The following is a 24,592-nucleotide window of genomic DNA, read 5'->3' on the forward strand; positions in this document are numbered from 1 at the left end:
CACTTAAGGACAACCTAACTTTGACAAACCAGACTTAATCAATTGACCTCCAAATTTAACGTCATTTTAACCCAAATTTTGCACACAAAAACACCATGCTATGGGCTATGTTTCCAACCCATTATGCACCCTTTTAGCATCCAAAGCACTTGATTATATGCACTTCAGTGTGGTCTATTTTTTGCAATAATTCACTTATAACTTCCACCTGTGAGACCATCGATTAATGAGTCATTTGCCACCATTACATTCTCACTCTCAAATGGGTTAATCCTAGATGCATTGTCTAACATGATGGTCCCAAAATAATAACACATGTCTAACCTCTATAACACTCACAATTCAACTTTCTAACCTAAGGAGGACATGCTCAATCAACCACTCGACAACAATTGTGCATGCAACTACAATCCAATTGACATCCAATTGACATCTATGACAACCCTCACCCCCAAGTCCCCCTCCTATTATATATCCAATTCATCTTACTCCTCTAATATGCAACATGGCAGAGCACCATGACGTAGAAGTGATGGGGATAACTTCTTTAATCACTGTAACTTTAATGAGTGACAGCATAACAATCATGGAAGAAGACCACCCTGGTAAAGTTGGAACTTTCAAAGTACAATGGCTAGGGTGATTCAGAGAGGTTCCTCCATCTCTTTGATACTACATGTAGGGATAGAGGAGATCAATCCAATGAGATCAAATCCACTTAGTTCCTATTAACATTGGTTGATGAAGTCTTTGAATGGTACCTAGAGTTGCTAGTGGAGGAACGAGCCACATGGTCCCTTGTGTCAAACCAATTCAAGAGGTGATTCCAAACTGAACGCCTTCAAGATTATCCAGCTCTTCAATTTGGCAAGATAGAACAAGGATGTAGAGAGAAAGTCCATACATAGCTGGGCCTCATCTAGGCCAAATGAAGAGCCTCATTGCAAAATACAAGCCTCACCCAAATGATAGGTACTTGATAGCTTGGTTCATTGTTGGTATGAAAAAGAAGATTTGCAAAAAGATGAAGAAAATCAGCAGCAGTTATGAGACATTTATGAGACATTCATTGCTACTCATGCAACAACAGTGGACATTGAGGATGGAATGATTGACTCTGGCACTAGCACTAATGACAGTAAAGATGAATGCTTTGGAAAGGAAAAATCTAAGTCAAGGTTGCTTGAGGAAGGTTGCTTCATGGACATGACCATGAAACCAAGGGATGAAATAATTTAAGCAATGGAGTAACAACTTTGTGTGTCACAACTGCAACCTCCAACATATCCAAGGCACAACAATGTATGGTGTTCACATTGCATGGCAAACCATATGGTAAATGAGTGTATCATCTTAAGGTCTAGAATCAATGCATAATCAAATCCACCTCCAAGGCTGTGGTGCCACATTTGTATAGTCGATGGGCATGATGAAAGAAATTGCATATTCAACATGGAAAAGAACCCACCCTGACCCTTGGGGGGTTCACCTAAAAAAATTTAGTGTACCACGTGCATTCTAAAGGAGGGGTATTTTAATCCAACTTTTTGGAAAATTTTAACAGAATTATAATAATAAGAGGGGTTTTTTAATTCAATTTTTGAAAAACATCACTTAGTTCATAAGTAAAGAGGAGTGTTTTTATTGTGGGAGAAATTTTAGTTGAGGGGTTTTTTTAATACCTTTGAATGCAGGTGATACATAGGGTTTCTTAGTAGTGCACCCCTCGAGCCCCGACCTCAACAATATCAACTAGCACCCATTACAACATACAGGCAAGTGACATTTGCTTAAGCACTACCCTCTAAGAATCCCGTTCCAAGACCAATCTAGACCCAAGATCCAAAATTGCTTAGAAATTTAAATCCACAACAATATGAAAGAGAACCAAATCCCGCTTCTCCAAGAGTCCCACTGCAAAAACTTCAAGATGAAGAAATGGATACACAATTTGAATATGGGGTTGAGTACCCTTACTATGTGGAAGGAGAAGAAGGATTGATACCTCTCTATGCAAAATGAGTTTGTCCAAACACATATCGAGAACCAATCAAATGGTAGCCTCACTACTTTCAACCACTCTATAGAGATTGTGGTATTGGCATGCTTGCACTCTGTTTAGTTCTACTTTGGTGTTCTATGCAATTGTCTCCAAATTTTCATGCTCCCTTGCACTCTTTTAGCCAATAGCATGTCCTACCCTTGTCTCCTACTCCCTCCTTCTGCAACCTTGTAGCTCCTTCTCCTCTTCCTCCCCTCCTCCCTTCTCCTCTCTCTCCCCCAACCCCTTTTCTCTTAGACCTTTCTCTCCTACTGCTACACCTTTCCTAAACCCTTACACTCCTAGATTAGTTTCTCAACCCTTGACCTCCAAGATTTATGAGGGAGATGAGTTCTCCACCATGTACTCTATTAGGAACTATGGATCCTCCTTCTAACCTTGAACCTCCTTTTGAACCTTGAACCCTCATTTTGAACCCTAAAGCTCCTTCTAAACCTTAAACACCCAATGAAGCCAAAAGCCTTCATTCCCCCAACCATGTTGTTGAGTGTTCCCTTCATGCAAGCATACGCAATGTCTACTTGACATACTTGACCCTATGTCTCTCACCGGAATATGAACCAACACCCTAAGTTGCACATATACTACAATGACGATGACACTATAGATCTATAGATAACAAAAAGCCTCAAAACATTGCACACTTTACCTATGATGTAGGGAAGTGGCAACAAGGTTACTTTGCCCTCGCACATATACTAGTTGTTCCAACTAGTATCCCTAGATTGCATTTGTAATTCATGCCAAGTAACTTCCACACACACACACACTTTTCCTTTTTGCCTCTTGACCACACTAATTTTTTTTTTGCCCTTTATATTCCTTTGAAATTCCTTTAGAAACTGCCTATCCCCCTTTCTCCCTCTCTAGAATTTTTTCCTCACTCTCTCTTTACCCTTCTCTCCCCTCTCTTTCTCCCAAAATTTTTCCCCTTTTATCTCATTTCTTTTCCTAATTTCTATTTCCCCCTATTTTTTCACTGTTTTTAAATTATGCCTAAATTACTCCCATTTTGCCCTAATTTTATCCTTATTTTTTCTTATTTTTTCCTTAACATTTTCTAAAATTTCCCTCTTTCTCAATCTTGTCTTCTTCTTTAAAATTAGTTATCCCCCCTTGGCTCATTGGACTTTTAAGTTCCCACAGTCTCACGACCCTTCCAATGCCTGACTATTCTCCTTCTCCCTGACTATACACCCTATATAAACACCACTCATCCATGTTCACCTATCCACCTACTCACATGAGTGTACTATCTAATACTAATCCCATGCCCCCTCCAATCACTATCAACCCCCCCGCCCCCCTTTATTGTACCTAACTTCCCTGCCCGTAGCCTCATGCTTTCTCTGCTGACTGTTGATGGCTCCTCATCGTTGTTTGCGCTTGCTACATCTGACAGTCTTTGTAGCAATATGTGTTGCCCCCTCTGCTGTTGTGCCACGCCTGCGGCGTCTGTTGTTGTGCCACACCTCTGGCCAACCTTTGCTCTTTTACTATGATATGTGGACTTCGCCTTTGGCCAATATATCTTGATCCTCGTGCACTTTCCACCACCTTCTCCGAACCATGTATCGCCTCATCTAATTCTCTCATAAAACATGGATCATGGACTCACAGGTTTTCTCTTCAACCTTGCCTCATTACGACGGCCCCCTTTTTTTCACGTGGGATCTCCTCTTACTTTTTACACGTGGGTTCCACCACCCCTCCCCCCCCCTTTTTTTCCCATCCTCTTCCCTTTCATTTCTCTCACATTCATTTATTTAACCCCGTCTCCCACCCCCCTCTTAGCTTTAACCTTTTAATTAAAAAAATATACCCTTGTCCCTTCCTTTTACCCCTTCCCCTTTGTTCTATATAATTTCTTAATGTCTAGTTCTTCACTTAGTTAACTCTAACTTTATTGCTAATCTCTCACCCCCCCCCCCCCCCCCCCCTCTTCTATATATTGTCCCTACTTCCTTTTCCCCTCCCCCTTCTTTTAATTTATTATTCCCCTTATTTTTCCTTTAAAACAACCCCCCTTCTATCTCTTTCCCTTTATATTTTACCTTTATATCCCCCCCCCCCCTTTTTTTAAATTTTCATCTTCCCCGCCACCATTTCTCTCTTTTTACTTCATTATACTTTCCTTCTAAAACTCACCTTGTAAATTTCCCCCTCTTCTCTTTTTATATTTTTCAGCCTCTAAAATTTTTAGAAAATACTCTCCCATTAATTCATCTCGAACCTAATCCCCTAGCCTTACCTTCTTCAACTATTCATTAGATTTAAAACCTTAAAGTCTTCCCCTCCTTGTTCTTATTATTTCTCCCTCCTTATGCTCCAAGTCTTAATGTTACATTTAATGCTATAATCTTTAAAGTTCTCCCCTTTCTCCTTCTATACTCTCATCCCAAAGGCTTTAAGCATTTTTCTTCATTACATAACCATTTATTCACTATCCCTTCAACACACCCCAATTCATTTTACATTTAAAGCATAATGTCTAAATTTAGCTTTATAAGGTTGTACTGTGAGCAACTAGTTTTATTGTGATCCTGATAACAAGGGAGGGGTGTTTATGACACCTGTCTTCCCAAGTGAAGTTTAACTGGTTCTCATCATGTTTTCCTTGTTGGATGGTGGCAGGTAGGCAGATTCCCCTCTTCAATAAAAATGATGTTGCCAATGACTTATCAAAGCCTAACTTCTCACATTTCCTTTTTTCATAAAGAAATGTTCACCCTCTAGTGATGCTACTTCATTCATAGTGAATTTTCTAATTATTTTAAAGTTTGTCATTAAACATTTCTCATCCCTACTTAAAATTTTTCTTCTCTTCACTATGAAAAGGGGTGTTGTAATGTCTTTTACACACACACACGCTTTCCCTTACAACTTTGGACGGTTACATATAGGACTCTTAAGTCATCAAGAACTTTTTTTTGGCTTTTGGACTCCCTGATCTAACTCAGTTCTCCTTTTCTCCCTTTTTCCTTTCAGATACATTCTTGGGATGTCTCGTGCCAATCAAAGACCCTCAACAACTCCGACTCTTGCTCTGAATCAAGGACCCACTCTGACTCTTGCTCCCACCTCCTAAACAATACATTTAAGGCATCATGGCCCTTGGCCTTTTTCATTGCTCTTATGAAAAAACACTATTTTACTCCACTTACCTTTTTTATTTTACCTTTTTAAGGACTCTTCAAACCCAAACAAATGTCAGAATTACCCACTTTCCTCTCTTGCTTGTTATTGCTTTTATTAAGACCTCAACTTAATGTATTTGCTTCCACACTGCCTAATTTTTACATACCTTTCTCAGTACATATTTTCCATTCCTGAAAATGGCACTTCTCAATACTTCTTTACCTTTTTGGATAGACAGTAGGTCATCACACTAGGTGATGACCTACTGTCTCACCTAGTGTGTTGTATCCTATTGGGGCAAATGTGGGTACACACACACACACACACACACACACTTTTCCTATTTTCCTCTTGACCACACTAATTATTTTTTTGGCCCTTTATATTCCTTGAAAGTCCTTTAAAAACTGCCTTTTCCCCTTTCTCTCTCTCTAGATTTTTTTCCTCACTCTCTCTTTACACTTCTCTCCCCTCTCTTTCTCCCAAAATTTTTTCCATAAATTTTCTCCCTACTTTTTCCTAAGCTCCCCCAAAATTTTCCTATTTTTTGCCCAATTTTTATCCTTTATTTTCCTACTTTTTCTAATTTTCTTCCTAAAAATTTCTACCAACTTTTTATAATTTGCCTCCCCCCCCCTTTTTTCATAGTTTTCTTTTCCTTAAATTTTTCTAATTATCCCCTATTTTTCCCTAATTTCTTCTTAAAATTTCCCCCAACTTATCTCATTTCTTTTCCTAATTTCTATTTCCCCCCAACTTATCTCATTTTTTTCACTATTTTTAAATTATTCCTAAATAACTCCAATTTCCCCCTAATTTTATCCTTATTTTTTCTTATTTTTTCCTTAACATTTTCTAAAATTTCCCTTTTTCTCAATCTTGTCTTCTTCTTTAAAATTAGTTATCCCTACCCCCCCCCCCGACTTGTTGGACTTCTAAGTTCCCACACTCTCACGACCCTTCCAATGCCCGACTATTCTCCTTCTCCCTGACTATACACACCATATATAAACACCGATCATCCATGCTCACCTATCCACCTACTCATGTGCCTCTACTATCTACTACTAATCCCATCGCCCCCTGCAATCACTGTCAACCCCCCCGCCCCCCTTCATTGTACCTAACTCCCCTACCCGTAGCCTCGCGCTTTCTTTGCTGACTGCTACTGGCTCCTCATTGTTGTTTGTGCCTGCTGCATCTGACAGTCTTTGTAGCAGTATGTCACTGCCCCCTCTGCTGCTGTGCCACGCCCGCAACCTCTGTTGTTGTGCCACACTTGTGGCCAACCTCTTCTCTTTTACTATGATATGTGGACTTCGCCTCTCGCCAGTACATCTCGGCCCTCATGCACTTTTCGCTACCTTCTCCAAACCATGTATCACCTCATCTAATCCTCTCATAAAACATGGATGATCGACTCAGAGGTCTTCTCTTCAAACTTGCCTCATTACGATGGTCCCCTTTTTTTCACGTGGGTTCCACCCCCTCCCCCTTTTTTTCCCATCCTCTTCCCTTTCATTTCTCTCACATTCACTTCTTTCTTGCATCCCATATGCCTTCAAATAGCTTGAATATGAAGAGGGTCTTACCACTTGTCATTGCAAGGGAAGTGTCTACTCTGGTACAAAGGTAAGGCTCATATGACTCATAAGGCAATACATGAATGTAAGGCAAAATATGACCATCCAAGTGCAAATAGCCTTCAACTATCATGATAGAAACTACATTCATGATTGAGTCACCTTCAAGCATCAAATAGGCCACATCATTGTTGTCCAACGAAGCTCATCATCCAAACATAGACATAGTCAAACATAGTCGAATTGGACAGCAATCCAAAGATCAATATCGAATCGATGCTAGAAGACATTATATGAGCAGATGACCAAAAGCAAAAGTGAAAAATGATGAACAAGGAAACTTTTGACCACCTTCCCCCTTCAAAAATTTGAACTTTGACCATATATTTGACTGTTTTCCCCAAACTGAACAGTTTGAAGTTGGAGGCCTCAATTGAAGACTTCTAGAGCAGCAAACAAAGCGCTTTCTTGTGGAATGGAAGCCCTTACTATGGAGAGTGCCCAGCATGAAGAAGAGGCACAGTTTCATGCAGCATTGTTTGTGGGGGCTGCCAATTTCGACTGGTTTTTTTGCCTTTTCTCCTTCTTGTGTGGACCAAATGCACTCAAAATTTATGAAAAGCTAGCTCATAATCTCCCAACCTCCCCTAAGAGGGTTTTGAAAATGGTTGAGTCTAAAGGTAGAATTTTTTAGAAAGTCGCCAGGTGAAGAAGCTGTCGACACGAGCAGTAGGAGAAAATCTTGCAAAATGCTTTGAGATGGGAGTGCGCCCTAGGAAGGTGGTTCTAAAGCTTAGAGGGTTCGGGGTATAGTCGCATGTAGAGGGAGAACAAGCTCTTGCAATTTTGGATGAGAAGAGGGCAAACTAGTGAATAAGGAGAAAGGAGGTGGTAGGAGTGATGACATGGCAAAAAATGGAGGCTAGGAGCTCAAGGAGGACGTGGCTCTGATACCAAATGAAGGAACTAAAAAGAAGTCATGATGAGATCAACAATGAAGGAGAAAGAGTAGTTTATTCATAAGAGGAAGTTCCAATATATAGGCGAGTGATACATTGTATGTGAGCTCAAGAGAGAGCATCCCAGATCCACAAATCACTCCACTGATCTCTCCATGAATCTCTCAATCATCCACTAGAACCTTCCACACTCACACCTACTGACTGACACATCATCAATCACACCTACTACAGGCACACTCACCACACAGGTGGTCACACACAAGCAGACACACACAAACATAGGTATACATTCATCAATTTGTTCTAACAGGGGGTCTTATTTGTGGACCTTCTTGATTATTCATTTGTCCACTGTGTTCTAAAATTTGAAACCCTTGAGGGATTTTAGGGACAAATTCACCCCTATATGACTGGATTTCATCAAAGGATGGATATGATGGTAGGTAATTACCAGTAGATATGATGGAACTGGGTTCCCTAAATATTTCTTCTAACACCAATGGTTGGGCTGACACCTCAAATTCTATCAACACCCTAGTCTACCTCGTAAACGGGTTTAGCATGTATGTTGGTTTAGTTAGTCCAAGCCTACCCATCATGTTGGAAAAGGTTTTCTTTAATCTAGCTGCTATAGAAGGGGTAGGAGATTGGGAATCATTAAGACTAGAGTTTAGGGCCACTGAGGCTCTAACATTGGAGGGTTCTCCCATGTCTCCATCTAGGCTCATGGACTCTTTTGAGCTGGACAAGTCACCTTGTGGTGGTTTGTGTAAAGTGTAAGAACTAACTTTCAAGCTTAATGATCCCAAGGGTGTAGATCTGGATGTGTAGGTCAACAAGAGGGTATTTGAGACACTCTCCTTAGGCTCAGGATTAGCTCTTAGGACTCTTCTTGATCTCAAGTAAATGTGTTGGTCAGCCCAATTGAGGCCCCAATTCTAACTTGATTCCATTTCGATACGGGGTCAGGGGGTGGCAGCCCTTTGGGGGTCAAGGTGCGGGTGCACTGCCCCATTGATTTTTTTTTTTAAATGGGGTTTATTTCAATGTAATCGCATGCAAATTTCATCATTTTTAGATCTAAATATGTAGCTAGCGAATTGTCAATTTTCGAGGCTATTGCCCCTAATGCAATGGCGTTTCATTATAATAATGCATTGAACACCACATCAGGAATATTACAATGGATATCACGTTAAGATTACTACCCCCAAACATTGTGTTATGCATAATGCACTGAGTGCTGTGTTAAGGTTAATACATTGGTGTTGCGCTACGGATAATGTAACGGACACCACATGAAGATTATCACCCCAAAAATTTGTTATGATTATCGCTATGGACATAGCGTAACATTAATGTTGTGTTAGGAATAATGCTCTGGGTGCCGCTGTTAGCACCTAGTTAGGCTAACTTGTATGTGGCCACCGAGCATCAACCTCGGTTAGGAGCAAGAAGCCCTGGCACCTGTTTTGCATCAAGAGGTGCAGTTGATTCCGACAAATCAACCTATAGGCAAGTAGCGATTGGTGCACCGAGCGCACACTCAAATAGAAGGTGGTTCTTTAGGTATGAATGAAGTCGTAACAAGCGGGGAAGAGAGGGAGAGTAGTGTGTCGAGTTATCTTTCTCTCACCTGAGTTAATAGGTTAGGGAGTGCTCATTGCAAGCCGAGGTGGCTTGGTTGTATCAAGTTGGTTTTGATCCAATGATAATGAACAAGTAATTGATTCCCTATTGTCAAAACTTTATTGTTATACTTTACTATCTAGGTGCAAAGTGCAAGATAAACCTACATGCCATTTATGTGCATGAGTGGATTTGTAAAATAGCAACTTAATGTATTCATAAAATCTTTGATGAAGTTGAACAAAAAATTATATCCATGCAAGAAATGCTTACTTGCTTGTAGTGCGTGGGTAGAACAAATGTGTCATTAAGGTCATCCCATATTTTTGTTGAGTCAACGGGAAAAAATCCACCTGGATGCTTCCTGTAAGCACCTCTTCAAATGACTTGAACCATTGCACATCAAATATAAATACTTGGAATTTCCTAAATTTCACTTTCAAAATATCTTGTATGGTTCCAACATAATGCATTGTGCCTACAATGAGATTTGCATCCCTTGAATTCTATATTGCCCTTGATTGGCAAGAGTGGCTCCTTGAATATCCAATTGTCCATGGTTGGATGGATTAAGTGGTGTGGATGGTGTTAGAGGCACCCCAACACCCCAACCTTAGGACTGCAAGATTGAGCATCTTCATTGTGCCCATCACTGAGCTAGGTAATAAACCGAGCACTTCTAAGATAGCTGGGTGAGAGAAAACCCGTTAACATTTTGGCGATCCTGCTAGGGAGGCTCAAGTGAATTATGAGTTGACAAGCTATTAGGGTAGGAGTTTTAGATAATCGAGTTGTTGTAATAGTAGAGGAGCAACGAAGCAAAATAGCCATTGATCAATCGTGGGCTATTACAAGAAATTATTCAAGTAGCTCCAAACGAGTGGCATCAATTGGTAGTGTGATTGAAGATCGGGGTGTGGAATGCAAAAAGTACTCGAGTTTTCCTTCGATTGCCTTCTGACTTAAGCAATGGTTGACAATCATTTGGAAAGATGAAGAAGATACGTGGCTAGACGTGAAGAGTAGGCAGTGGCTACATCCAACTATGTGAGGTGGAAAAGTCTCGAAACCAAAGATAAATGCCCGAAGGAGACTGGCAGAAGCAAGTATCCAACAAGAGCGATGAGCACAAGAAGAGAGACTCAACTACTCTACCCGAGGGATTGAAGTTGACTATTATGCAGAGCCATAAGGTTAGAACAATGGTGTCAAACCGAGGTAGTCGAGAAGATTGGTGAGTGAAGGCCCATCGTGGTGGCAAATGGAATCCAAGCACTCATCTATGGATCTCCTCAGTGGAACAATAAAATGAATGCGAACACCAACTCAGAGAGCGGACATAATGTCTTTGGTAATACTCGGCTATTATCCTCGAAAGAATATGCCTGGCAAGGTATGATGCAAGAAGACCGGCTATGATAAATGCACAAAGAATCCATCATCATGAACACAGGCATGCTTTTGATGGAGAGAGAGACCACCATAGATCCAAGGTGAATGAAGAACAGCTAAGGCAGTTTGCCTGAGCTCCTCTCACAACACATAGAGACCCTACTTGGCCGATAGGTATACGCCAAGTTGTACCATTGAGGCTTAAAGACAGTCTCAACTAAGTCAGGAGCCTACAGTGACCTCACAACTATGAAGGTGATGAAAGGTAGACCTATCTACTCAGGTTTTGGGACAGAGAAATTCAAGTCCAGCTCCAATATCAAGGTAAAGTTCCAAAAATTTGAAGGCACAGATGATGAAGATCCTTGTAATCACTCGCAAAGTTTCTTGCGTGTTTGCCACATCATTAGTGCAACTATAGATGAAGAGTATATGGATTACTTTCCGTGTACCTTAATTTAAAATTCTCAAAGGGGGTTCAATCAATTTTTGATTGGCAAAAAATGACAAGTGTCAAGGAAGCAAGTGGCAATTGAGAGCCGAGCACCGAGTGATAAACCACTACATCCTGAGAAAAAAGACAAGGATAAGAATATTAAAGAGAAAAATAATTCATCTAAAATCAAGTGTTTTTACTGTGAAGAAAATAATTTGCGTTTTGATTTTCCAATTTGGGTGGAGCACTTGAAATTTCTAGAAAATAACACAGACAAGAAAGAGGTAGATCCAGATTTGCCGGGCAGTTATAGCTGAATTACCAAAGACAGTTGATGCTCAAGTAATTACTCGGTCTAAAGGGACAGTGACAACCACCGATGACATTGACACTTCAGGTAAAGACATCAATTGGAAAGCAGAGGAGGAGTAAACAGCTAAAATTACAAGGGAATTGAAACGCTCGAGCGGAACATTCTATTATCGAGCAAGGAGAATCCTCAAAATCTGGCTCTAAACAGGCAGAATCCATTATGGCACAAGAAACTAGCACAGATCTATCCCGAGCATGGAAAAACTTCAAGAACATGCATGTTAGTCTAACTTTTGCAGAGCTAATGTGAACAACTCCTTATTGCCACCGTGAACTTTTTGCTCAGTAGATCAAGGAGTCTACCAAACAACCAAAATAAGTATAGTCCTTAGCCGCTAATTTGTGTTCTTTCACCAGATCTTCATCCATTTTGGTGACAAATAAAAGCTTGCCATTGCATTCTATACAACAAAAGAGAGAAATAGTTATAGGAAATGAACTAAGTAAAATCATCCTAATCTCATAGCTGCAAATCAAGTGAGTCACGATGAGTTAATTTATGATGTGATCACGTGGCAAGTGATTGGATTTCATGCTGTGATCTAGCTATACCTTGAGCAATGAAAGGCAAAGTTTGTTAACATCAATGACAAACTTGACATCTTGGTGGTTAGGGAGGACCGTCTCAGGTGAAATCCTGTATGGTATGTTAGCCATCCTCTTAAGGGGGCATTGGTGAATCCTCTGAGCCCCTAGAGAACTCCATTTTTCAATGAGCTATCGTCTTCAGGTCCTCGGTGTCACAAAGTGACAAAACCCGTAAAGCCAATTTGTTGTCTTAGGCCTAAGGTATTGCACAAATTTAGATTCAATTTATTCTTTAGCATGTAGATAAAAATAATCAAATGAAGAATAGCCAAAGGTTGCAGTAACTACAAAAAAGCTTTGTTAAGGACAGGACTTGACTATGTGATTCATCAGGAAATAATCAGTAAAAACCTATCCCAATGCATCAGCTACATCCTGCGCTATTTGAAGAACCTGAAACAAACATGCTGAAAGCATCTACAAAGCAAGATCATTTCACTAATATATAGGACAAATTTTACAAGAAACCCCATATAGCTTGCAGGCATACAGAAAACTGAAGAAAAGGTAAAATCATCCAACTTCTGAAACAATGGGACGAGTAGCTTGGAACGCCTGCAGATGGAACGGTCTATCAAATTCCCGTGCCTCCACATACTGAATCATCTCCCAATGACTCCCAAAGGTTTTTTGTGGCGTCTGCCCAAATGACAGCATGATGTAAGTGCACTTAGGAAAGCTAAAATGCACTATTGCAGAAATTCAAACCAAAATGAGCAAGTAGTCATTTTCATTCCAAAAAGTATATACTCAAATGTCTTGCATGTTTAGCTAAAATAGTATTCAAATCTACCCAAAAGGAAAAGCTTACCGTGTTTCATTGTAAGTGAAGGGGTGGGTTCTTCAGAAACACCAACCACCCTTGCTGGGGTCCCCGCAACCATACTGCATAAACCCAGAAACTTAAAGATGTATGTACATTTAAAGGCATACAGTTCACAACATGCACACACAACTACGCATACACCTGCACATGTGTACGTGCACGCACACGCTTTCTTTTTTTTGTGAAGCGCACACACACGCATGCGCAAACAAACAAAAAAAATAGTTGCCACGCTAGGTTTAGGCTGTTAGAAATGAGATCCCTACAGAGGGTATCCCGTATAGTGGAAGACGAATAGAGCGTCCCAAGAATTACATACAGAAGAGTTTCACTATGAAATCAACCTTCTTTACTTCTGTGTACTTTCCAACCATATATGTTTGCAAGTCCAGTAAATAGACTGTACATCCAAGACAAATATAGAATCCACAATTATATATTTCCATCCAAGACCGGAGACAATATAAAAGAGATGCAGAGTCCCACCAAACTGTGGTCCTCCAATCTTACCAAAGAGCTCCTACTATCTGCTTGGCACTCCTAGATCTATGAGCCCGCATGCTCCTCTGAGCTTATGTAGATTCTATCTACAGTGATCCCTCCACCTTGTTGCCCAGGTTTTAACGATCACTATACTTAAACCTGCTTCATATTGCCAATTCAACGATCAATCACAGGGCAGGCACTAAGATTTTCCTCCCAGCCAATCTCGGTGGTAGCAAACTCTCAGAACCACACCCCTACGTGAAGGCTCCAGCTTACATATTCCACGAAGCCCGAATCCCTAGATGGATCTAGTATGCCACATGTCTTCATTCTAGGGTACCTCTTAAATGCATATTTACTACCCCTCTCTTGGGATATTAATTTATTCACTTGTCCCTAGGCACATTTCCCACTTAATGCATTTAAGACCCATAGCCTTAGACCAGTCAGTGCCTTATCACCCTCATCAAGAACCTTGACATTAACCCCTTTGACCATTTACATGAAGCCCAAATAAATATAATACAAACATTGATCCTTACAAAGGAAAATGTCGACTAACCCTTCCGAGGTCATGTTGCCTCAACTTGAGCGTAACATTCCTTCCCTCTTCAGGCGTCAGCGTCCTCGATGATAAAGTCTGGGAACACTCTCCGTAACTGGTATACGGATTCCCAGGTAGCTTCTGATAGAGGTAAACCATGCCATGCAACCAAAACCATGGGTATCTTCCGATTGCATACTTGCATTGTTCCTCGGTCCACGATTCTTGTTGGTTTGTGTCGATGCCATACCAACAAAGGATCTAAGAGCTAAAATACCAAAGGTTGTTGAGATAGAATATATGGACATCAAGAAAAAGGAAACAAAACAACATCCTCGATTAGTGAGTCACCTGTATGCAAAAATTTCTTTAAACGAGAAACATGAAACACTAGGTGCACCTTACAACCCCGTGGTAATTCTAATTTATAGGCCACCTTGCCTATTCTTTTTAGAATTAACCACGGCCCATAATATCGGAGTGATAACTTAGCACACTCTCCTGCAGTCAAAGACTTAGAGTGCAAAGGAACTTTGAGAAAAACTTTTTCTCCTTCCTTAAATTCTCTAACGGATCTGTTTTCATCCGCATACGCCTTAGCTCTATCCATAGCTTGGCGGATGTTAGCTCTCACAAGTGCTAGCATCTCCCGCATCTAAACCACAAAGTTCGCGGCACTAGGTACTTTCTGAGGTACTCCAACTGTAGTTGGATTTGCTGGTCTATAACCATAGTTCAGCTCAAACGGACTGAACCCTGTAGAGGAATGTTTTCTATCATTGTAAGCAAATTCTAACAATGGCAACCATTTGTCCCACGTATGTTGCCTCAATGAAACATATGCTCTAAGCATATCCTCTAAAATTGGTTGATTCATTCTGTCTGACCATCCATTTCTGGATAATCCCCACTACTCATCCCCAACTCAGTCCTTAGTGTCTCAAACACTGCAATCCAAAAATGACAAGTAAATTTGACATCCCTGTCTGACACTATGAATTTGGGTAATCCATGCAAACGAAATATATGTTTAATAAACAAATCTGCCACTTGCGGGTTACTAACAAACTCTCTAGTTGGAATGCAGTGAGCCATCTTGGTAATACGATCAACTACCACAAGGCAGATCTACAATAAAGTCCATGGAAATGCTCTCCCACCTACCTAGTGGCATTTCCAAAGGTTGTAAAAGTCCGCGTGGCTTCACCCGCTCTGCCTTACTTACCTGACACGAAAAACGTGTCACATATTCATGAATATGTTTTTTCATTTTTTGCCAAAAGAAATCTTGCTTCACGAGATCATATGTTTTCTCGACTCCTGGATGTCCCGCACATGGGCTATCATGGCATTGTTGAATGACTCTTTGCGTGAGATCATTCTGATTATGTACTACTACCTTGCCATTTCTTTTTAGCATACCATCTCTTATGGTATATCTTGCATAAGTTTGGCCTTTTCTGAATGCCAGGTCACCCTTTTCCCCGGGTTTGAATACATGAGCCTTAGGCCAAAGGCTCTGAACGAACTCGTTAGACTTTTGAGTTTCTTTGTTTCTCTAATCTCGGTCATTAGAGTACTTTCTAATACCGTGAAACTCATATTATGCATAATGAGTGACAACGCATCAACAACTTTATTATCCTTCCCTCTTCGGTACCGAATCGTCAAGTTAAACTCCTGCATGAGTTCTACCCATCTAGCTTGGCGGCCTCTCAAGTCAGGTTGTTTATAAAAATGTTTCAGAGTATCATGATCAACATCAATATAAAACTCTGATCCATATAAATAATGTCTCCGTGTTTTAAGAGCATGGATAACAACATACAACTCTAATTCATGAGTTAGCCAATTTCGTTGAGAGGGAGAAAGCTTCTTGCTTTCAAAGGCTACTGGCCTTCCCTCTTGGAGGAGAACTGCTCCTACCGAAATGCCACTTGCATTGGTTTCAAGGAAAAACGGTTTCTGGTGATCAACTATTTTTAACACCGGTCCTAAGACCACAGCTTATTTTATGGTGTTAAAATCATCATGTTGATTCTGTCCCCATATAAAAGGTACTTTATCTGAGGTCAGATCAATCAATGGCGATACTATTTCGGAATATCCTTTGATATGCCTTCGATAAAATTAGACAAATCCCAAGAATGATCGCAAAGTGGTCAAACTCTGAGGGATAGGCCAAATCAGTATCGCAGCCACTTTCTTTGGATCCATTTCTACCCCCTCAGGAGTAATAACGAATCCTAAATATTCAAGTCTTACCATACACAGTACAGTTTTCTTTTTATTTACATAAAGAATGGCTTTCCTCAAAGTACTGAACACTATTCTTAAGTGTTCGTGATGCTCAGCAATACTTTTGTTGAACACAAGAATATCGTCAATAAAATGTACTACAAACTTCCCGATATACGGACGTAGTAAATCGTTCATAAGCATGACGAATGTAGCTGGAGCATTGGTAAGTCCAAACGGCATTACCAAAAACTCATAATGTCCAAACCTGCTTCTAAAAGCAATTTTATGCACATCCTCGGCTCTTATACGGATATGATGGTAGCCACATTTAAGATCTATCTTACTAAAAATTACGGTTCCATGTAACGCATCTAGCAAATCATTGATCCGAGCCATCGGATACCTCTGCTTAATAGTGATATTATTCAATGCTCTGTAATCTATACAGAGGCAAAAAGTATCATCTTTCTTTCTTTTTAATATCATTGGCGAAGCAAAAGGTGAGAAACTGGGTTGAATCTGCCCTAGCTTGAGGTATTCTTCCAGTTGTCTTCGTACCTCCGCTTCTTCAATAAAACTTAATCTATAGGGAGGTCTATTTACAGGTTCTGCCCCCAGGGTTAGTTCAATCTTATGCTGAACATTCTGCTCTAGAGGTAATCCTTAAGGTAACTCATCCCTAAAACAATCAGAGAACTCCTTTACTATTTGATCAGCCAGCTTGGCCATCTCTCCATTTTGGGTAACATAATGCTAGCCGAAGAACCATCAATCAGCTCTACCGATGCTGTACAAAGAAACAAAAACTCTTCTTGAGCTTTTCGAACTTCCATTACGGAAACCAACGGTCCTTGAGGTATTCTTCCAGTTGTCTTCGTACCTCCGCTTCTTCAGTAAAACTTAATCTATAGGGAGGTCTATTTACAGGTTTTGCCCCTAGGATTAGTTCAATCTTATGCTGAACATTCCGCTCTGGAGATAACCCATAAGATAACTCATCCCTAAAACAATCAGAGAACTCCTTTACTATTTGATCAGCCAACTTGGCCATCTCTCCATTTTAGGTAACATCAGTGCTAGCCGAAGAACCATCAATCGGCTCTACCGATGCTGTACAAAGAAACAAAAACTCTTCTTGAGCTTTTTGAACTTCCATTACGGAAACCAACGGTTCTTGAGGTATATCTTTTTCACCTCGCAAGACATACAGCACATCATTTATCTTGAATTGATAAATGTGCTTTTTCCAATCTATGGCTGGATTCTTCCTAGAATGCCAAGCCTTACCTAGGGCTATATCTGCGTGAGCAAGCTTTGTCATTTCAAAATCAAGCTTCTCTGTATAGTCCTAAATTCGAAGTTCCAACTGGGTAACCCTTTGGTCCCATACTTCAGTTGAACTTCCGTCCGCCATTCTGACTGTATATGCATAGTCAAATGGACTAGTCTTTAATTTCAGCCTCTTTACAAGCTTGGAGTTAATTACATTGTGCGTTGACGCTGAGTCAAACAACACAATGACATCATGATTGGCTACTTGCCCTTTCATCTTAATTAACTCCGTATCGTTAAAGGCTGTATACCCCGTTGTTGCGGGCTTTGATAGGACATTATCAGGTGCACTGGTTACTAGCTTAGCAACAAACACACATAACAAAACAGGTACTAACCTTTGAGAAGATCCCGCTAGCTGAATCTACATCTGTTCTGCTCTGGGACTTTCCTCCATTTCCACGTCGCATTCTGAGATCAACATCTCAGCCATTCGATGATCTTTGTTTCGTGGACAATCTTTCCACTAATGAGGCTGAAGGCATCTAAAACACAATTCTTCTCTCCTCACTTTTTCTCTTTGCTTTGGGTTCAAAGAAGACTTTGACCAAGCCCGGGCTACCATTGGTGTTACTTTTCTTTTCACTCCAATGGTGGTACTTGGTTTAGGAGTCTCAACTGGCTTCGCCTGCTTGGCTTGACCACTAGGCTGTGAGGCACTCCCTTTACTAATCCACTTCTTCTTAAACCCAATTTTCTTCAGGTACTCATACCGAGTCCCAACCTGCACAAACCCACTTGGTCTGTTCCCTTTGGCATCCTCATAGTTCAAGGCTATGGCAATTGCTTCATCTAGCGTGTTCGCATACTTAGCCCAAACTTCCATCTTGATCCAATCATTCAGTCCAACGATGAAATCTTTTACTTGGATTGACTGAGGTAGAGGTTCATAAACTTTCATTACACTTCCTCTGAACTTATCAGTGTATTCCGCCACTGATAAATTTCTCTGACGAAGGTTTCGATATTGATCCCAAGCTCGGGATGCTTCGTCAGGAGGTAAGAAGTGTTTTCTAAATTCTTTTTTAAACCCCTCCCAAGTAGTGGATGCCACTCCATCTTTCTGCTGTCTTATCCACCACCTATCCACTGCCTCATTAAACATATGGGTGGCCTCGCGGATTTTCTTCATATCATTCCTGGTTTCAAATCCTCGTCCCATTTTGTGTAACCAGGTCTCTATGATATCGGAACTACAATCAGACATCCGACTAGAATACTTTTCTGGCCTATAATTGACAATATTAGGCACCTTAGCTCTCCTAGGCTCAATCGTATGAACACTGGATTCAGGCTCCATTGAAGCTTTACCCTTCTTTTCACAAGATGGTCTAGCAAACATACTATGAACCATTTTTCTGAGCTCGGATTGCCCTACATTTGCTTGTAATTGTTGTGCTAAAATCTGTTGCAAGGCATCCTCCAATAATGCAATTCTACCAGGCAGTGTATGGCTTGCTGGACACGACACCTGCGGGGTCGGCCAGACTCCCGACTCTATCTTAAATGCATATTTACTACCCCTCTCTTGGGATATCAATTTATTCACTTGCCCCTAGGCACATTTCCCACTTAATGCATTTAAGGCCCATAGCCTTAGAGCCATCTAGTTAGTGCCTTGTCACCCTCATCAAGGACCTTGACATTAACCCCTGACCATTTACATGAAGCCCAAATAAATATAATACAAACATTGATCCTTACAAAGGAAAATGTCGACTGACCCTTCCGAGGTCATGTTGCCTCAACTTGAGCGTAATACGGATAGTCAGCCTACCTAGTCTGCAGCCTTGTATGCCCTCTTCACCTCCTGGATGTAGGCCCCAAGGCAGCCTTCCTGCTGCTCCTTTCTGCTTTGGATCTGCTGCTCCAAGTGATACCAAATGGAGGCCCCAAGGGCCCCCTGATATAGGGCTAAAAGCCCCTCCTTGTAGCTGATGTGGTAGGTGAAATGGGCCGACCTAGTGGGCCCCTATTGGCCGGCCCAGGGGTCTTCCCCAACCGACCTGTAGGGTCCTCTTTGCGAGGCCCTTACTGGCCTGCCTGTCCACATGGCAACCAGCCAGTGGCCCAGGCTGATCCAGCCCATAGTAGGGGGTGTTCTCTGCCCCAAATCCTGCCCAAACCTGCCACGAACAGTGCGCCAGCCCTCTTGTATCAGTCTGTCTCCTGTCAGGTCCCTTCAAGACCCTAGAGATGCTCCAAGACAGCCTGTACGGGCTGCTGTACCTGCCCGGATCCTTGCTGACATCAGCACCCTACCCACGCAAGCCTTGCTTGCTGGAAACCCTGCACAAACTGGCCTTCTCCAAGCATGGACAGCCTCTGGACACGTCTGCCTCAGATCTTCCCTCCATGCTGGCTTCCCTCTGCCAGGTACTTCCTCTCTTTGTGTCTTTGTCAGATTGCTGCCCACAATGCTGCCCATGTGGCATTCTCTCAAACCCTAGTTCCCCCCCCTGCCCCCCCCGCCCATGCTTTCCTCATTTGGGGGCTCATAAATGGGGAGGTGACCTCTAATATTCCAACGCCCCTCTTACCGACACATCTTGGCCTGAACCCAATCCGTAGATGTAGATGCTCCAATAGCTCTCGTGTCGTAGCCCTTTGGAACACTTTCATGTCATCGTAGCTTCTTGGCTTTTCATCCAATGGCTCCCGCTTCGTCAGGTCCGGTTCCGCATAAGCACACCAATCAGTTTCACAGGTCCATCAAAGGTAGCACTTCATGGCACCCATGTACCCACCTTCGAATTCGAACACTCTAGGTACCGGTATCCTGCAACTGTCCCCCTCATGATGGGTGAATAGCCTAAAGTCCTCCGGGCACCATGCTCTCAAGATCTGCTTCAACCCATCCTCTGTCTTGCTATGTCTTCAACCAAATAATATACCCGAGACATTATATCCAAAGCATGAATCCAGATTACCTAACCCGTAAGGGTCCACGTGTGGTTCTGTGTCGTCCCCTTCCAAGTCACAGCCTCCATTGACCCTGAGTCCTTAGGTCCTGTCGAAGAATCCCCCTCTGTGTCAGCAACATCAGCCAGGCACCTAGATGGCTCCAGGCACCCCTCATTATCCATCACCTTCACAAAGGTCTCTGACTCCTTTCCTAATCATTCCTTAATATCATACATCCTAACAGTAACACCGGGGTCCATATACCTAGTCTCAGCAGCAATGGGAGATGCCACCAAGAAAAGTTCCTCTTTGATCACCGATTGAGCTGAGTTTGACTCCTCTGACTCTGAGCTAGCCCCCTTGTTCTTCTAATCAGCCTTTTTCTTTCTACAGTCCTTCACAAAAAATGCCCTGGCTCATCACAATAGAAGCATTTATTTCATTTTTTCTATTCTTCTTGTTCTCTTCATCTGAAGCGTCTCCTCCACTGTCAGATTTGTCCTTGGGCTTGCTTTTGCCAGGCTTACCTCTTCCCTTGCCTTTGCTCCTATCTAGAACTACTAGGGATTTATCATCTATCCATCATACTTCTTTTTCCAAGCTTCTTGTTGCAGCAACGATGAAACCAGCTCCTCAAAAGTCACTGATGCTGCCATCTGCACTACAATCATCATAGTAACAAACTACTATAGCTCCAGGGGAGCATTCCCAACAATAGCCTTGCCATCCTAGTCGAGCTCGTCCTTTTGACCAACTACCGCCAACTCATCCCTCACCCCACCTTCATCTTGGTGATGTGGTCTTGAACCGATTCCCCGTCATCCATGATCATGCCATACAGCTCTGTCTCGAGGTCCAAAATCCTCGCTTCGTTGTTGAGCTCATACATGTCCCTCAACGTGGTCCACACCTCCAAGGAAGTGTGTCGTTCGTATGTGAGGAAGCACCACATATGCCGTGGTACCCACAATGATAGCCAAGGCCACCGCATCATGGATTTGCCATGCTCTCACTAAGATAGGGTTAGCATTGATGTTGCCGTAAATGTGGCTAGAGTAGTCACAGTGGCTTGAGGTATTAAATCCGATCTTGCAGTCTCCCACGACTCCCTCACCACTAATTGGCTCCAAACTTCATCTTCCACAATGGGTAATTTGTCCCTTCAAGATTTTGCCCGTGTTCCCAAAGTTAGGGATCGTGACAATGAACTAGAAAGGGTAAAGTTAAAGTGTCGTACACCTGCCTAAACCTGAGCCTCTTGCCTGGGTACAATCCTTCAAACGTCAAAGTCGATTCCCCCGAGCAATGAATCAAGGTCGTCCTTGAGCAAGGCCCTTGCCTTCAAGCTCCACTTCCTGCGAACTTCCATCAGGGCTCTAATATCATGTTAGAAATGAGATCCCTACAGAGCGTATCCTACAGGCGGAAGACTAATAGAGCATCACAGGAATTACACACAGAAGTGTTTCACTACGGAATCAAACTTCTTTACTTGTGTGTACTTCACAACCATATATGTGTGTGCAAGCCAGTAAATAGACAGTGCATCCAAGACAAATATTTCCATCCAAAACCGGACACAATACCGAAGAGATGCCTAGTCCCACCAAACTGTGGTCCTCTGATCTTACCAAAGCTCTCCTACTTTTTGCTTGGCACTCTGCGCCCACGTGCTTCTCTGAGCTTATGTAGACTCTCTGTCCGGGTAGCCAGCCTAGGTGAGCAGCTTCTCTTGAGCTAAGTCTGCAGCCCTGTATGCCTCCTTCACCTCTTGGATGTAGGCCCAAGGGAAGCCTTCCTGCTGCTCCTTTCTGCTCTGGATCTGCTGCTCCAAGTGATGCCCAATGGAGGCCCCAAGGAAACCCTTACATAGGGCTAAAAGCTCCTCCTTGTAGCTGACCTGGAGGGTGAAATGGGCCAACCTAGTGACCCACTCCTGGCCGACCCAAGGGTCTTCCCTAACCGGCATGTAGGGCCCTCTTCTGGTCCTCTTTGCCAGGCCCATTGCTGGTCGACCTGGCCACATGGCAACCAGCCAGTGGCCCAGGCTGATCGAGCCCGTACTCTGCCCTTGTTAAATTACACTGTTAAATTACACGGCGCAGCGGAATAGAAACTGAACAAAGAATAGAGAGTACACAGCAAACTGGAGATTAACAAAATTTTCCTTCAATACTGATGTAGTACAGATGATGGTTCCATCCACCCGTGCGCTCCCACAGTGGAGCTTAGATGGCGATCTAGACAGATACTAGGTGAAGAGCTACTAGCTTGAAGATCTCTGCTGGAAGATCTGATCTAATTTGAACTGATCTAATACAATGGACTTGGGAGATTGCCTCTTTATAGCTATGAGGACGGTAATCGGATCAACGTAGTCGGTGGGGTCGACCAGTCGACCTAGTCGGTGGAACCGACTAGTCGTCCATGGAATATTCCCTATACCATTGCCTCGAGGGCTCTCGTCCCCGAACCCCCACTAGAGGGACAACTGGCCCCCCTAGGACCCCCCAACTGGAGGCCAGCTACCCCCCAAGCCCCAGCAAGAATAAGGGGCTCCCACATAATCACCTTTCTACCATCAACGGTCTCATTGATAGACCTCATCTGACATGCAAGTCACGATCCATCTAGTGTCTCGAGCTCACACATGGCTTCTCCTCATATGCGAGCCTCACAACTTGAGCACCTTGGATCACTGGTGGTTACCAGAAGGGTGGGGCATTGAGCATATCTAACACCCCCCCTCAATGTCTACCCGTAGGTGAACTACCTTCTCGGCCCAATGCGGAGTCTCTGAAGATGACCTTGAAGCTGATCCTTCCCAAGTGCCTTGGTGAAGATATCTACTCCATTTTGCTCTGTTGGACAGTAGACCAATTCCACTATCCCGTCCTCGATCAAATCACACACATAGTGATACTGAATCTCTATATGTTTTATGCGTGCATGAAACACTGGATTTTTAGCAATGGCCATGCAACTTTGATTGTCGCATCTCAACACAGTTACCTCATCCTCTTGCACTCCCATGTGCCATAAGATCCTCCTCAGCCACACTGCTTCACATGCAGCAAAATATGCTGCCTTGTACTCAGTCTCGGGAGAAGACAATGCCGCTGTTGGTTGCTTCTTACTGATCCAAGAGAAGATACATGAACCTAAAGAGAAACAATATCCAGAAACTAATTTCTTGGAATCAACATCTCCAACCCAATCTGAGTCACAATGACCAGCCAAGGAAGTGCCCGTACCATAGGTGATGCCATAATCAAGAGTGCCCTTCACATACTTGAGCATCCGCATCCTTGCATTCCAATGATTCTATAGAGAAGGGGGGAGGGGCAGATTTGGAGATGGGGAGAGAATAGCAAAAGGAAGGGAGGAGAAGAGAGGAGAAGGGGAAGGAGAAAGGAAGAGAGAGAAGGCTGAGGGAATAGAGAGAGGGAGAGAGAGAGAGTGTGAGCGTAGGCAACAAGTAGCAGGAGGGAGAGTAGATAGGATTAGATGTCACATCAAAAAGTCCCTTACAATCCTTTTGGGTTGACTTATATAGTCCCCCACAGTTCCCACATTTCCCCAACTATTCTCCCATCTATTTCCCCCTTAAAATCCTTCTTTTTCCCACCTTCATTACAGCCATCCCTTCCCAAAGAATTTTGCTCTCAAAATTTCCAAGAGGTTGCCCTGGATGAGAAGGATACAACAGAAACTGATCAGCTCTGTAGGAGATAAGGGTAGTCCTGCACAATGCTCTCAGGTTGCCAAGAATTCTCATCTTCCGTTAAACCTTTCCATTTGATGAGGTATTCTGTGTAGGCTTTGTTCCTGAGTACATGATCTCTGAAGCCCTTGATTTGCTCCGGCACATAGATTATGTGGCCCTCTTCATCCATAGGAGGCAGCTCAGGAAGAACCTGGACATGCTGTCCGACATGTGGTTTCAGCAAGGATACATGGAAAACATTATGGATCTTGGAGGTACTGGGTAGTTCCAACTGATATGCTACCTGCCCAACTTTGCGGATGATTTTGTAGGGGCCATAATACCTATGGGCAAGCTTTGTGTTGGTATTACCTTTCAACGAGGAATATCG

The 24,592-nt window shown here is 42.5% G+C and overlaps 1 protein-coding gene across 1 annotated transcript in view; it reads right to left on the reverse strand.

Moving 5' to 3' along the window:
* Nucleotides 1-12,143: 12,143 nt before the first annotated feature.
* The window catches only part of LOC147889823 (uncharacterized), a 33,325-nt gene continuing 20,876 nt past the window's right edge, over nt 12,144-24,592 (reverse strand). Inside the window, exons 8-9 of the mRNA XM_087391432.1 lie at nt 12,974-13,047; nt 12,144-12,801 (exon numbers count right to left, since the gene is read on the reverse strand). Of these exons, the coding sequence (XP_087247558.1) occupies nt 12,737-12,801; nt 12,974-13,047 (139 nt within the window). The 3' untranslated portion in view covers nt 12,144-12,736. The remainder of the gene's footprint in view (nt 12,802-12,973; nt 13,048-24,592) is intronic.

Source organism: Dipteris shenzhenensis, chromosome 20 (assembly GCF_047967505.1).
Source record: "Dipteris shenzhenensis isolate YYH24624 ecotype China chromosome 20, Dip_SZ_1.0, whole genome shotgun sequence".
NCBI classification, from domain to species: Eukaryota; Viridiplantae; Streptophyta; class Polypodiopsida; order Gleicheniales; family Dipteridaceae; genus Dipteris; species Dipteris shenzhenensis.